Here is a 13,874-nt window from a genome sequence, read left to right on the forward strand (position 1 = left end):
CGGCTAATAAAATATCCCTGCACTGATGTTTTAGATTTATTTTACATATACTGTTTCATATCACCATATAAATATAAATATAAATATAAATGTTACATCAAGTTACATCAAGGTTCACCTTTTCTGTGGCTTTACTGTGGAGTCATAACACGGTAATGAAACCAGACGCGGACTTTTTTTTTTCTTTTGCATAGGCGCTGAGGTTTTGTTACATAATGAAGTTTAGGATATTTTAGGTTTGTTTTTGCTGTCATCGACGCAAATCACGCAGCATTAACAGCCTTTTATTTGACATCTTGCACACTCAAGAATGAGTAAAAAAAAAAAAAAAAAAAAAAAAAAAAAAAAGCCTAAACGTGCAGGTGTAGCAGCCTCAGGTGGAAGTCAGACATTTCTCACTGTTATCACGTTGTTACATAATTTTGACGGTAGCCTTTTCTTTTTTTTTAGTACAGGAAGTTTCTGTTTATAAAATATCAGACCTGCAATCTCTCTCTGTTACTTAGTGACTTTGAGCAGCTTCCAGACAACATTCCTGTCAGCGCCACCATCGCTGACATCGAGGAAAACAAAGGCTTCATTGACTACTTTGTAAGTATAATAAAAACGACCTCAAACTTTTAACTGAGCCTTTCATACACTAAACTTCAATCTGCATCTGTTTTCTCTCCCAGAAGTTTGTGATTGAGGTGAAGACTAAAGGACACAGTAAGTACCTCATCTACAGGAGGTACCGACAATTTTCCAACCTCCATCAGACCCTCGAGGCTAAATACTCTCCTGGAGACCAAGAGAAACCAGGTCCCAACACCTGCGTCCTCCCTTCTCTTCCAGGTGAGTGTGTTCACAGCACTGACATCTGCAGCGGTATGCAGACACCAAATTCACGGCGGTGTCCGATTTCTGACTGATAAGATCTGAATTTGCCAGAGGCCTACAGCTCAACACACAATTCATTCCAATCTTTAATTTCTAATGTGAATCTTTTCACGCCTGACAGGCGGGAGGAAATCTCTGACCCGAACTATGCAAACAGTCACAGCCTCTGATTTCCAATTTGGTTGAGTTGCTTTTCCTGGCAACATGAATATTGTGTGATCACAATAAACACAAAAAGCTAACCTAGAAGAGAAGTACATTTGAATATGGTGGTTTGTATTCCTTCAATACGGCTCAGCTCCTGCGGTGCCATCTGTTAATAAACTGAGTTAATTACCTGCAAATGCACATTCCTGCCAGATCACTTTGAAATGTCGACGGTGCAGTATTGTTCTGCTGCGCGGTGTTTGGGTATGTAGATAAAACTCATGGATGTATCGATCCTGCTGGACTTCCTGTTCTTATTTAACCTCTTTTCCTTCACATTGATACCTGCGGCACGCCCCCTCAAACGCAGCATGTTTTGGTCAGAAGAGTGTCACATAACCCTGCGGTTGTTTGGATGATTCATAGAAGTGAGTTAATCCAATTTTTTAAGGTCAATTATATTGTGTATTGGGTTCAGCACACATCCCAAAAGTGCAGAATATTATCATAAAACAAGGAGTGTTTGTGTTAAAGCTACATCACATGTTGTGGTAAATAAGGATGTTATTAGCAATCATTAAGAATATGTCTATTTGTTTTATAACTTGTCAACCAAAGACACAAATGGCACAATGATTTCTGTTTAGTGGGAATCATTTATCTTGTCTTGATCACTGTGTTCTGAATGATTTTTTTATTTGGTGCATTTCAAATTGAGGACAAGAGCTGCAACAGTAAAGTGAGCAATTACCAGTGGTAAGGTCAAAGGTCAGAGAAGTAACACCCAGGAAAATTAGGCAGCAAAAAATGAACAGCAAATGCTAAATTGTTTATTTTTCTAGAAAGACCATGCCTGATAAAAAAAACAATCTCATCGCTGCCTGTTGACATGGCGATTGTAGTAATGCTAACATAAGTAAAAAGAAATCAATTTTTCCACTCAGCACAGTGAACTTCTCTGTTTGCAGCCGGCAAGCTAGCATCTACTGATAGCGTGTGAGGGGACATATGTTACTTGTAGCTACGTGTAATTTATTTTGCTTGAAATAGATTTTGTAAAACTGGCATCAAAAGAAGTATTGATCAGGAAATTATACCCGACCTACAGTTTTTTTTTTTCAAATGTCCCCTGTTGGTTGTCAAAATTGTAGTTCTACATGTGCCACACGTCCAACAACAACAATCATACTTTGGATGCTTCACTATAATGACAGCATTTATTCTAATAATGTTGGTATGTTTTTTTGTTTCGGGAAAAGAGAGTACAATTGCCAGGTCTACTGTAATTACTAGTTTGCTGTGTCGGGGCTCTGCTGCTGACTGAATACAGTGAGAACTCTGTACGTTACTGCATCCTCCCTCTCGCCACCCTGTAACCTTCACCTTCAAATGCATACCCGTCCTGCTCTGCTTCATGCATATTGAGAGCAGCAGACTGAGTTTATTGTGACAGCTGGTTGAGTTTTCCTCCCCATTGGCTGCAAGAGCTGAAACCCATTGGAAGATGGTTTCAAAAGCATCAACATCTCCTGTGTTGGACAAGGATTTGCTTTTGTCTCAAAGTATTCGGAGTGGACTGAGGCATGATTGGATTTTTTAAAACACATTAGCTGGAATGGATATTGCAAAGAATAATTACTGTTGTGGCCCTCACAGATTTGATTACGATTTAGCCCAAGTTGGGTGTGAACTCTCTTCTATGCACATCCAATTCTATTTAAGCCACAAGGCTGTTCTGATAACATCCGTTCCTGCATAATAATATGAAGCTTTAGCATGAAAATGCTAAATTATAAGCCTGGTTCTCCTTTGACATATCTGACAGCTGAACAGTGGCATCTACTCTCATTCAGCTGAATTCAGACTGACTAAAACTTGTATTCTGCTGAACCCAATGACCCTTATTTCTCTTCTCATAATGTTTTTAAGAACAGCACCTGTATCTTTTGACACAACTGTTACCGAGTGTCATGTTTTCTGGCTAAATGTCAAAAATTCTGCCTTACAAACTTACACCAGGCATCATAGTGCCACTGAATAGTATAAGCTACAAGGTCAGTGTAAAGCTTAATATCTGAAGACTGTAATAAGTAAGTATAATCCACAGTGACTGACATTCAGAATAGTCAGGAAGGAGCAGATGGATTGAAGGACAGATGAGTGCCACAGGGAAAATACAGAGACTTAGTGGAAGTAAAAGTGCCATATTGAAGTGGAAGGCTTTAAGGGAGAGATGGGAGATTCATCTATCTTTTCATTTGCAAGGGCTGATCCTGGCTGGGTACAGATGGCAACAGAAGGAGATGAGAACCCGAACTCCTTTTTCCAGAGTAACCAGTGACCAAATCGGAGATTTAAGCTCTCCATCGTGCCCGCTTTTTTTTTACACATCTAAAAACACATCTAAACTGAGGCAGAAAGATACTTACCCACCTTAGCATCGTAGTTGGCTGGTTTCAGCACGAGGTAGCTGAAAATTTCAACCCAGTATCACATCAAAGCGTGCGATACACCCATCAGTCCACTACACCATACTGTGTCAGTGTCACCAGTTGCCTTGCCTTAGTGTTAAAAACCACGTGGTTAGGGTTTGACACCAACAATACTTGGTTAGAGTTAGAAAATGATTTCCTCAAAGAAATCCACGTCACTTTCTCACAGACTAAACCTGGACTCCTGGGTGGAAGACCTGGGTTTGATCCATCCAACCACCCCCTAATATACTCCCAGACATCAGCACTTTTGTTCTTCATCACATGATCTCCTTCATTCCTGGTTAATCGTGCATGTGCTTTTCAAACTGTGGAAGTGTGACACTGATGGTATCCTCTAATGGACTAACAAGTGTACAACGCGCTTTACTGGGCTGAAAAGTTGATACCAGGTTCTTCAGAATCACTGATGAACAGATGCAACTTATCTTGGCTGACTATTCTCCAAGCCTTTACTTAAACAATTCACCTTGGTCGCAATGACAGTTTATGAGTTGTATGTTTGGTGTCTATGATCAACAACATCCTTCTGTTCCCGTTGAAATCTTTTCAAACTTCTATCATAATCCTTCTTTTTTTCTCCATCATTATCATCATTACCTGAACACAGATGATAATAATAATCTGAATTTGCTTTTTTATAAATGTGAATGGCAACATGGTGACTATCCATCTGCTTGGTAGGTCAGCTTCTTGGCACTACATGTTTCTGTCAATGAGCACACTGGGTTCAGCTGCTGACTTCTCATGGCAAGCTGCTGGTTGCTGCACCTCAGACAGCTTGTTTTACCTTTCAGTCAGTATATACCCTGAAATAGGTGTGGACAACTTCATCATACACATTTTCATTGTAGGAAACCATTTTAGATCGTTTTTTTTTTATTATGAAAGTCATTGCTTTAAAGCTGACTGCATTTTACAAGGGTCGATCAAAAAGTTAAAAGACTGCTCCTATTGCACGTGAACATTACTGAGCACCATGCTGTGGACGGAGCAGGGAGAAGCTATGACCTTTGTGAGGAAGTATTCCATGTTTCGTCACTTGACCAACATCAGCGCCACAGTTACACACATTTTTGTTAGGGCTAGTGCGTGACCTTTGTGAGCAAATTTTACACACACTTTGATGTGTGTGCTCCACTTTACTTAAGGTTGTGCGGCGAAATCATCGTGAACACGCACTAGCCCTAACAAAACTGTGTGTAACTGTGGCGCTGATGTTGGTCAAGTGACAAAACGTGGAATACTTCCTCACAAAGGTCACGCAGAAGCTATGACCTTTGTGAGGAAGTATTCCACGTTTTGATTCCACGTGGTTTTGATTCCACGATGATTTCACCGCACAACCTTAAGTAAAGCGGAGCACGCACATCAAAGTGTGTGTAAAATTTGTGAAGAAGCATGGTGCCAAATCCGGTAAGTAGCGGGGGTGCAAGAACCTCACTTGCTTTCAACAGGTGTTGAGCAAGTGCAGTTTCATAATGGAGAGCCAAAGTGTCATTCTGCCACAGTTCAGGTCATTTGGCCGAATATTTACGCTCGGAGATCTCAGAAATTTACAGTGGAACTCAGTGGCAACAGTATGACCGTGTGGGAGAAATTAACAGTGCACAACCCCACGAAGGTCAAATAAAACTCATTTGGTTGCGTTCCTGACCTAAGGTGCCTTGTTTGGTGTTCAACAGTGACGTTCTGCCCCTCTTGAAACACAAATGTCTCCCAAAACACCTCTCCAAGTTCATTGCTTCATTGTAGGATTTCTAAAGCATTTCAAAGGTCTCCATTGCAGATTTCCTGAGTTTGACCAAAACAAATTGTTGTGCGCCCTCTGGTCATGTTAATGGAAAAAAAAACGATGTGTACCCATACCAGCGCTCACATACATGTGTGTGACTTAGTTGATGATCAAGTGCCAAAACTTGAGATACCTAAAGGTTATAGTTCCCTCTCACATCATGCTGGTACTTCACACGCAACTAGAGCAGTCTCTGAACTTTTTGATCGACCCTCGTATAGCCTCTCCAGCCCACTCTAGTGTAACCGTTTTATAGAAAGTGAACAATTGTACAGGAAATTTGCAGTGTTTCCAACATGAGAGCAGCTGTTCAACATACTGCAGAGCCTGCTGCTGTCCGCCTGCTGTTCACGGTCATAACTTTTGACATCAGATTCAACTCAGGGCCATGCTCCTTTGCTAATGAAGTTTTAAGGATAAGGCAATTAAACAGTATAACGTTTTGACTCCTTGTTTTTTCTAAAGTATATTTATTGTTTGTAGAAAATCCAGCACTGTAAGCTATTTATATACCATGACACCCACTGGGGGTATTGTATCACTTATTGTTGGCTGCAAAAGCCACTGGGAACAGCATTGTAGTATACATTTATAAGATGACAAGGAGCTGAGTTTTATAAGAAGAAATAAGAAAGAGGCAAAAAACGAGAGAAGTCGTACAATCAACAGAGCATGTCTCGACATTTAACAATCTAAGGTCCAGGGTAGAGAAGTCACTGGCCAATACAAATTAGATTCTGTTAAAGAAGATTAAGCTCTTGGAAGAAATGCCTGAATCAGCCACAATCAAACAGAAACTTTAAATTAGGGAAAGTCAGTGAGTGCAATAATGAGACAAATACTGAAGACTTCTTGTTAAAGCTCCAAGTCGGGCCGAGCAGACCGAGGCCTGCATCTCCACTCACAAACTCAACTAATTTCCAAATACAGTTGTTGTGTTGTTGTTATGAAGGTCTTTATTCATAGCACTGATGAAAAAAAATATGCATGCTACTACTCCTACATATTTCCATTTAGTTTATTAGTATGTATTATTCTCTTCTCAGCCTACAGAAAATAATCTAATCTTTGAAACTTGGATAAAGTATAATGAACTTTGAGATTTGAGAAACAAAATGTTCACTTGACCACACATATTCTGACCTCAGTCACTGGCTGTGCTGCTGTGTGATTGTGTTTGTCCTCTTGTCCTCATCTGCTTGGTGGCTCTCGTTTCATTCAGCTCATTGTTTTCCCATAAATCTGTCTGCCTGGGAGGCGCCGTCAGTGTCTGTATTGATAATTGGAGGCTGGAAACCAACATCTGCACCAATAAAAACCTGAAGGCTTTAAATGGGTAGTTTGGACCATTGATTTAGGAGAGATGAGGACAGGGTGAGGTGTCTCTCTGTGTGTAGATTACATATAGATGGAGAATCAAATAGTGCTCCACTGTAATCACACATAAGTCCTATACAGTTTTTCTGAGTAAAAGGCTGTAGTTTAGCTATTCTCTTGTTATAATTGTTTAACAGATTAAATGTGACATTTGATTTTGTGCTCAGTGTCACATTTAGTGTATGTTATAGGGCCTACAGAATCTCTGCAGTAGAAGCACTGTCATCTGATTGCAAGAATGGTGACTGCATCATCACAACTGCTACCTAAAGTCATTATAGGTGCGATGAGTTCATTGCTTTTTCAATTTACATTATAAAAGTACTGTAATTTATGCAAAGCTCATTGTTTCTTAAACATGATACATTTTGTTTTCTTACCATTGAAAGTGAGACTTTATGACCCAAATCTGTAGAAATTCAGCACACACCTAAATCCTGAGACTACGGCTCCATGGGCTGTATGTAGGCCTAGCTGTGCTTGAAGCTAAGTGCTATCGTTAGCATACTAACATGCTCAAACTGACAATGCAAAAAATGCTCATGGTAAGCAGGTGTAATCATGTTCATCGTTTTAGTGTTGTGTGGAAATATATAAATATTAGCTAATTAGCGCAAAACTGAAAGTACAAACTGGGTATGATGTCATCAATGTTTGTACCAAACTATCCACCAATCCATCCTAGAAATGTAAAAATACTTCTCTGAATCAGTGTACATTTTGACCTGCTGATAGCTCTAGAGGTCAAGGATCACCACAACTCATAGGATGTGCATGTATGTACAGAATTTCATGGCAATCCTTTAAAGTCATTGAGATGCTGTATTGCAGACATTGCTCTCCCTACAACTGCTAGTGTGGCTAAAAAAAGAAGCAGTGGCTTGTTTTTCCCATGACACCAGCAATCCCTTGTTTACACTCTGACATTATGGCCCGACTACATCTTTTTGATTTGTGGAATATTTATACATGGGAAAGAGGAGTCTTCATTAACAACACATTCGAAACCAGTGGATTCCAGAGGTGTTGTCAAATGGCTGAAGAGCTTTTCAAAGCAAATTAAACAAGGCTGCTGCTGTCTGATTTCCTTCTTTTGTACCTGTGTTGTGTGACAGACACGGGATGAAGCTATAAATGCTTATAAACCTACCACCTCCTGGCAGAGTAGGTTCTGCCACGGTGGATGTATGCCAGCAGTCATACAAAAGGGTTTGAATGGCAAAACCAGCTAAACACAACCTTATTTGTTGTGACATCACAGAGAACCACTTCTTCCAACAGATCACTAATGCAACAGTTTTCATGTGTTTCTCTCCTCTTTCTCTTTTTAATCAACACTGTTACATGTGCAGTCTGTCATATAGTGTATTCTGTAACCTTTAAAAACATAACTAACCACAATTTACAGGTTCAACTTTTTCATTTAGGTCACTATAATTTATTCTTTGACAGCAACACAATTTAGACTCTAACCCAAGAATCAAAGCTTTTCTTGTGAAATGTGTAACCTAACATTCTTTATAGAGCTTCAGGCTGTATCTGTCATTGTGGCTTGCTATATTGGGAAAGTTCTACTTTTCTACAAACTCTGATTTAGCAACTGCCACTGAGGAGTCTGCTGGATAATATTAGATCTGATGGGTTTAATTGCAGTGCCAGATCTCATCAGGATGGAAAGGGAAAAAGACAGACAGGGGGGGAGAGTGGAGGGAGACAGGGGAGGATGGGTAAGGATGATGTGTATGAGCAGAATATATATATTGAAAAGAATATTAGTCTAGCCGATCAAATTAATCTATTGTAGTTAATGACAAGTAAACAAAGGAAAATATCATAATGTCAGTGCTTGTTTATTTTTCTTTGTCATCAACTCACTCATAGAATATGTGCTATTTTTCTTATTGTCTCTTACATGATCATTTTTGATTCACGCATAATGGATCTTACAATATATCCAAGGTCAAAATATCATTCTCAATTCTCAACTCAATAAGTCTGCAGGAGATGAAGAGAGGTGAGCGAGTGAGTGGAGTGAGTAATTGAGCAGGAAGTGAGTAAATGAGTGAATTTGTGTCTGCGAGTGATTGAGTGAGTTGTCGTCCTCCAGAGTGACTGAGATGATAGAGACGGAGAGGATCGAGGGCTCAGTATTGAGGCTGAGGGTCATTAGGACAGTGCTAAATTTTAACAGCAGTGTTAGATGGCTTTGGATGAATTGTGGAGTCTGATTTAAGGAGTTAGGAGTCTGCGCTGTGCCTCCTCATTTTTGACTGGACTTGTGTGATATTAGGGATGAAGGGTAATATGTCTATAGTCTTTAGAAGAAAGTGTTTTCTATGAGTTTTTGCCTTGTTTGGAACAAGATAAATGTGTACCAATATATATATATATACGTAAATGCTGTTACAATACTGCATTTGTGTTATTGTAGAATTAAGACGTGACACCAGACGTGGCAGTTCCATAAATATCTGTGCAGATCCAAGACTAAAGGTTTCCTCAAAGATTAATGCAGAATTATACTACATCTTGTTCACATTTATGAATCTGTGCGTACACATAGTTCTGTTTATAGTCGTGCTCCAGGGATTGCTGTGTCACTAAGACAGATGACCACAGAAATGTCTGCTGGCTGCAAATAGAAAGAAATTAACTTAAAATGCTGGATTTCTTTTTGCCATAGTTTACAGTGTTAGCATGCTCACATGTTAAACCAATATGGAGAGCATGGTGAACATTGTACTGGCTACTCATCTATCATTTTCACTGGGAGCCTGTGAGCAAGCCGCTGCATCAATGCGTGTTTCTCACAGTTAATGCTAAAATGAAAAGGGCATCAAATCAGCAAAATATGAAACAGGGAAAACAGAAGTGGTTAAAAAAAAATGAATCGGAGTCTTCAAAATAACAGTCATGATGCACATTTGACCATGATCATTTCCAATTCCTTGGTGTGTGGACCTCAAAACATGAGTGAAATTCAAATAACACAGGAGGAACCATCACACATTATCATCAAACTTGCTATATACAACACCTGCTTACACTCCCTTTTAAATACCAGTGTATACTGTTTGTATACTGTGTTAAATCACATACAGTATGCTTGTTTTTCATGTATATCCATTGTTTATGCATCTGTCCCCTCTTTGCTTGCTCAGTGACCACTTTCTACACCTTTTTCATTGTTTAAATGTGCTTCTATTCAGGGAAAGTCTACATTGGAAACAAGAAAGAGATTGCAGAGAGCAGAATCCCTGAACTCAACACGTACATGAAGGTAATCATGTTTCATTTCACGCACAACGCACTCCTTTTCTTTTGTAAAGAGGAAAATAATTCTTGGCATGCTTGCCATCTTCTGCAGCGTGCAGTGCAGTAGCCTACAACTTAGTGGGCTGAGCGATGCTGTAGGTGGATAAGCACTGACTCGGATATTTCAGCAGTAGTTTGCAGATGGAGCTCAACATGTAGGCGTTGCTGCTCTCTTCTCTTTGCTCTGCCCTGTGCCCACATCACGTCTGACTGACTGTAGTTGTGGGACTTTTGACATGTTTCACTGTTGCTCCATCGCTAAAAACATGATCAGGTTCTCTTTCACCCACTCACTCACTTCTCTTTTCTGCTTTGCTCCTTTTTTTCCCGCAACCTACATGGCTCGCTTTGCCACACTCTCTCGCCTTCGCTCGCCTTACACTTGTAGTGTTTCTCGCTTTATCTCCTCTCTTTTTATCCACTCCTTCCACCCCTTTAGCTCGACTCTCCCACCACTCTACTTCTCCCTCTCCTCTTCCATCAAACTCCCACTCTCTTTACACCCCTCTTGTCAAAGTCATCCACCCTGTCTTCCCTTCTCTCCACCTCACTCCTTCGTCTCCACCTTTCTTCCCCGTCTTCCACTTCCAACGCAGCATCTTTCTCTTTCATCCCATTCTGTTTCTCTCCATCCTTACCTCATTCACCCTCACACTCTCTCTCTCTCTCTCTCTCTCATTTCAGAAGTTGCTGGGTCTGCCAACATGGCTGCTGCTTGACGAGGCTCCCAGGATGTTTTTCTACCAGATGGACCAGGACAGTCAGCACCAACCCCGCGCCCTCAGGCGTCTCCGCCCACCCACCCGCAAAGTGTAAGCCCCACAGCATGCCCTGGTAACAAGCCCAAAAACGGAGTCTGAATAATTTTAAGCTCGACAGGCAGTTCAACTCCTTCAGCACCAGGTCAGATGTCACTATTAAGAAGTAACCGGAGGGTACAGAGGTGGCAGCATTAGTGAATCAGGTTTAAAGCTGAAGCACCTGTAAATAAGGATAATGCAGGTTAATTGTTGGACTTGAGTGCTTCTTTGTGCCACAAATAAATTTAAATATGTTTTGTTTTTTTAATTAAAATAAAAAACCCCTGCATGCTTAAACTTTGATTTTACTCTTTGAAATATCAGAAGAAGAAGGAAAACTGCCTCATTTATCTTTTAAAATTAACAGTACCGTTGGGTCTTTTAGGAGCAGGTGTCCTTATCTGATATCATGGTTTTAGAATTAAAGTATTTGTAGCAGATAGGAGGCTGGTTTTGTGTGAATGAGGAGGGTTGGTAGGAGGAAGACGTGGCTCCAACAACATGGTTTATCCCTCAGAAGAAGGAAATGATGGGAAATAATGAATTTTCCTCAAAATGCATGAACCCAGGGGTGCAGATTATCACGAATATATAAAGTGGTTGCTCCAACATAAAGGTAAAAGCACGTCAGTGTCTCCCAGTTAAGAGTCATAGAAGCAAGTACAACCTGTATTAATTTTATGATACAGCTTATCTATTGTATTCTACATTATATTTCTCTGCTGTCATCTCTAAACGTCTAATGACACTCAGCCTTGGCTCATTTAAGTCCTTGTGGAAGATAAAGCTTTTTAACTGGGTGACTGTTATCAGCTCTGTATATTGAATACTGAAGGTCATTCAGACTTCAAATTAGTTACACAAGAAATCATTTGAATTGAACAAGAAGGACTATTTGGTACTTATCATTTTCAATGTTGCCAGTGAAGTTATGGTACAGTATGGGTCAGGTAGTGCATGTTTGAATAATGTGTAACACATTTAACACAAGCAAAAATTACTGTTAGAACTGAGCTAGTGCTTAATTGAAGTGGCGGTTATCTTTGACTGAAACATGGTTCGGACACACTAATTGTTCACAGCGAGAAGAAAAGGTTGTGTGCATGTAGGAGTTCACTGTCAGCTGAACACATGTACACAGCGTCTGTTTTTACTTACGCAAGCATTTATTTCCTTCAGAACACTAAATTATTAGACATTTAGCCCACACACAAGTCTAAAATCACAAAGCTGAAGAGTGGATGAGTGACAGGAAACTTGGGTATTGAGGGGCACATTAGCTGTTAAAGCGAACACCTGATCAAGTAGTTATTGGGAGTAATCTTAAATCACAGGCACAATCAACTTGCTGTTTCCTCACATGACCAAGCTTTAGTCCTATGTAGCTTTTGTGAGGATGCCCTGCATCATCTTCACGGACGGCAAACATTTTTTTTATCAGACACTGTTCAAAATTCATCATATTTATGAGGGTTTCTGAAAGTGACAAAATGCTCCTCTGACTCTGAGACAAGGAGCGTCGAACCTGCCAGACAGAGGCGACTGTCGCATTGATCCAGTGCGTTCATATATCTCATGTGCTATTACTCAGAAACACAAGTCAGTCAATTGACCATTTGTAGCAACTGGTTTTACAGCTAGTTATAGCAGAAAAGTCTCAGCACTGTGAGGGAGCTTTCAAAGAATCCCATCAGTAACATGGAGTCTGCTCTAAGAACAAAGTCCTCCCCAAAAGAACATACATGAATATTATATCTTAATGGTGCTGCAGAAAACTGTCGGTATGAAGACATGATCAGTTTGAGGTGGCGGGTTGTAACGGACGCCGTGTAAAATTGCATGAATATAATGGGACGTCTGCTCGTCAGCTGGTAGCCGAACAGCTGAGGAACGAGTCACTGTGCTTGAATGATGCACCTTAATACAGTCAGCGAGAGTTAACACAACTTCAGTGGTGTCCCTGAAATACCCCAAAGCACCATGGGCCTTTTATCAGAACAACTTTTCCACGATGTATAACGACATAAACTTGTACAGTTGTCATTGTCAATCGTAAATCAAGGACCTAAAATACAGAACAGTCACCTTTTAGCTCAGTGACGGGTGATACTGCTGTGCAACAAGTCTTCAATATTTGATGTTGAATCATGACGAGGCTTTCCTGAGTTATGACATCGCGGTTGGCACATAGGTGCTGCCTGAATGCCTCACATCATACATTTAATGGAGTTAAGTAGGCAGGATGTGACGGAGGCGAGTTTACATAAATTTGGCATTGAGAAAAGACCAAAGGGATTTATTTTTTTTTTACCCTTTTTTACTTCCTCATTCATAACGACTATTCTAGCTTCTGATTGGCCCATTTCCCCATAGTCTCCTTACACCAGCAGCAGATGTGGTAAAGAACTGATTGTCTCAACAGGAAATTATGCAAAGGTGAAATTCTCATTACTTCTTCTGCTCTTGCATCTAACCTGCCTTTATTTGCATGGACTATGATCAGTTTAGGTGTTGGAAATATGTGAGTAAACATTTACTCTCTTGAATATTGCCTCATATTTGATCCTGTCGTTGTCTCTGAGACCAGTTGTCGCAAAGTTTCTCTAAACTACAGTAAATAAGATTAGAAGGAGCTTTATTGTATCTCGGTAAGCATTTTCTTGCACTATTAAACTATTAGCTCGACTTTCTTGCTATTAAGAGTTTCATTTTAATTTCCCATAGTTATTTACTTGCATATGGTTAAGCTTTAGTAAAATCTTTACCTGAAGTAAGTGTTTGTCATACGTTCTTTGTTGTTGCAAAAGAAAAATAACATTTGTTGAATGTGTTTTCTCAGAACAATCTGCACTTATTTTCATAAGGTGTGAAGGTGGTGCATTTTGGTTTTTCTTTGGGGCTTTTAAACAAAACTAATTGGGACTCCGCATTAAAGAGAAAGGTGCTGAAGCATTCATTGAGCGTAACCATCATCAGGGCTAGCTGTCAGTCAGCAGCACAGTGGAGCTGAAAGCAAAGCAGCTGGACAAACTGTCTTCACCCGGCTGACTGTCAGTCGGAGTTTACTGG

At 40.1% G+C, this 13,874-nt stretch overlaps 2 protein-coding genes across 2 annotated transcripts in view; one reads left to right on the forward strand and one right to left on the reverse strand.

Moving 5' to 3' along the window:
- pvalb7 (parvalbumin 7) overlaps nt 1-13,874 on the reverse strand; it is a 41,017-nt gene that overhangs the window by 16,386 nt on the left and 10,757 nt on the right. The window lies entirely within an intron of this gene.
- Nucleotides 1-13,874, forward strand: part of ncf4 (neutrophil cytosolic factor 4) — a 36,451-nt gene that overhangs the window by 216 nt on the left and 22,361 nt on the right. The window contains exons 2-5 of the mRNA XM_069166906.1: nt 507-591; nt 675-834; nt 9,900-9,970; nt 10,690-10,817. Coding sequence (XP_069023007.1) covers nt 507-591; nt 675-834; nt 9,900-9,970; nt 10,690-10,817 — 444 coding nt within the window. The remainder of the gene's footprint in view (nt 1-506; nt 592-674; nt 835-9,899; nt 9,971-10,689; nt 10,818-13,874) is intronic.

The sequence above is a fragment of the Embiotoca jacksoni genome, unplaced genomic scaffold (genome assembly GCF_022577435.1).
Source record: "Embiotoca jacksoni isolate LCO1_2020_lvr unplaced genomic scaffold, fEmbJac1.0.p SCAF_4, whole genome shotgun sequence".
In the NCBI taxonomy this organism is placed as follows: domain Eukaryota; kingdom Metazoa; phylum Chordata; class Actinopteri; family Embiotocidae; genus Embiotoca; species Embiotoca jacksoni.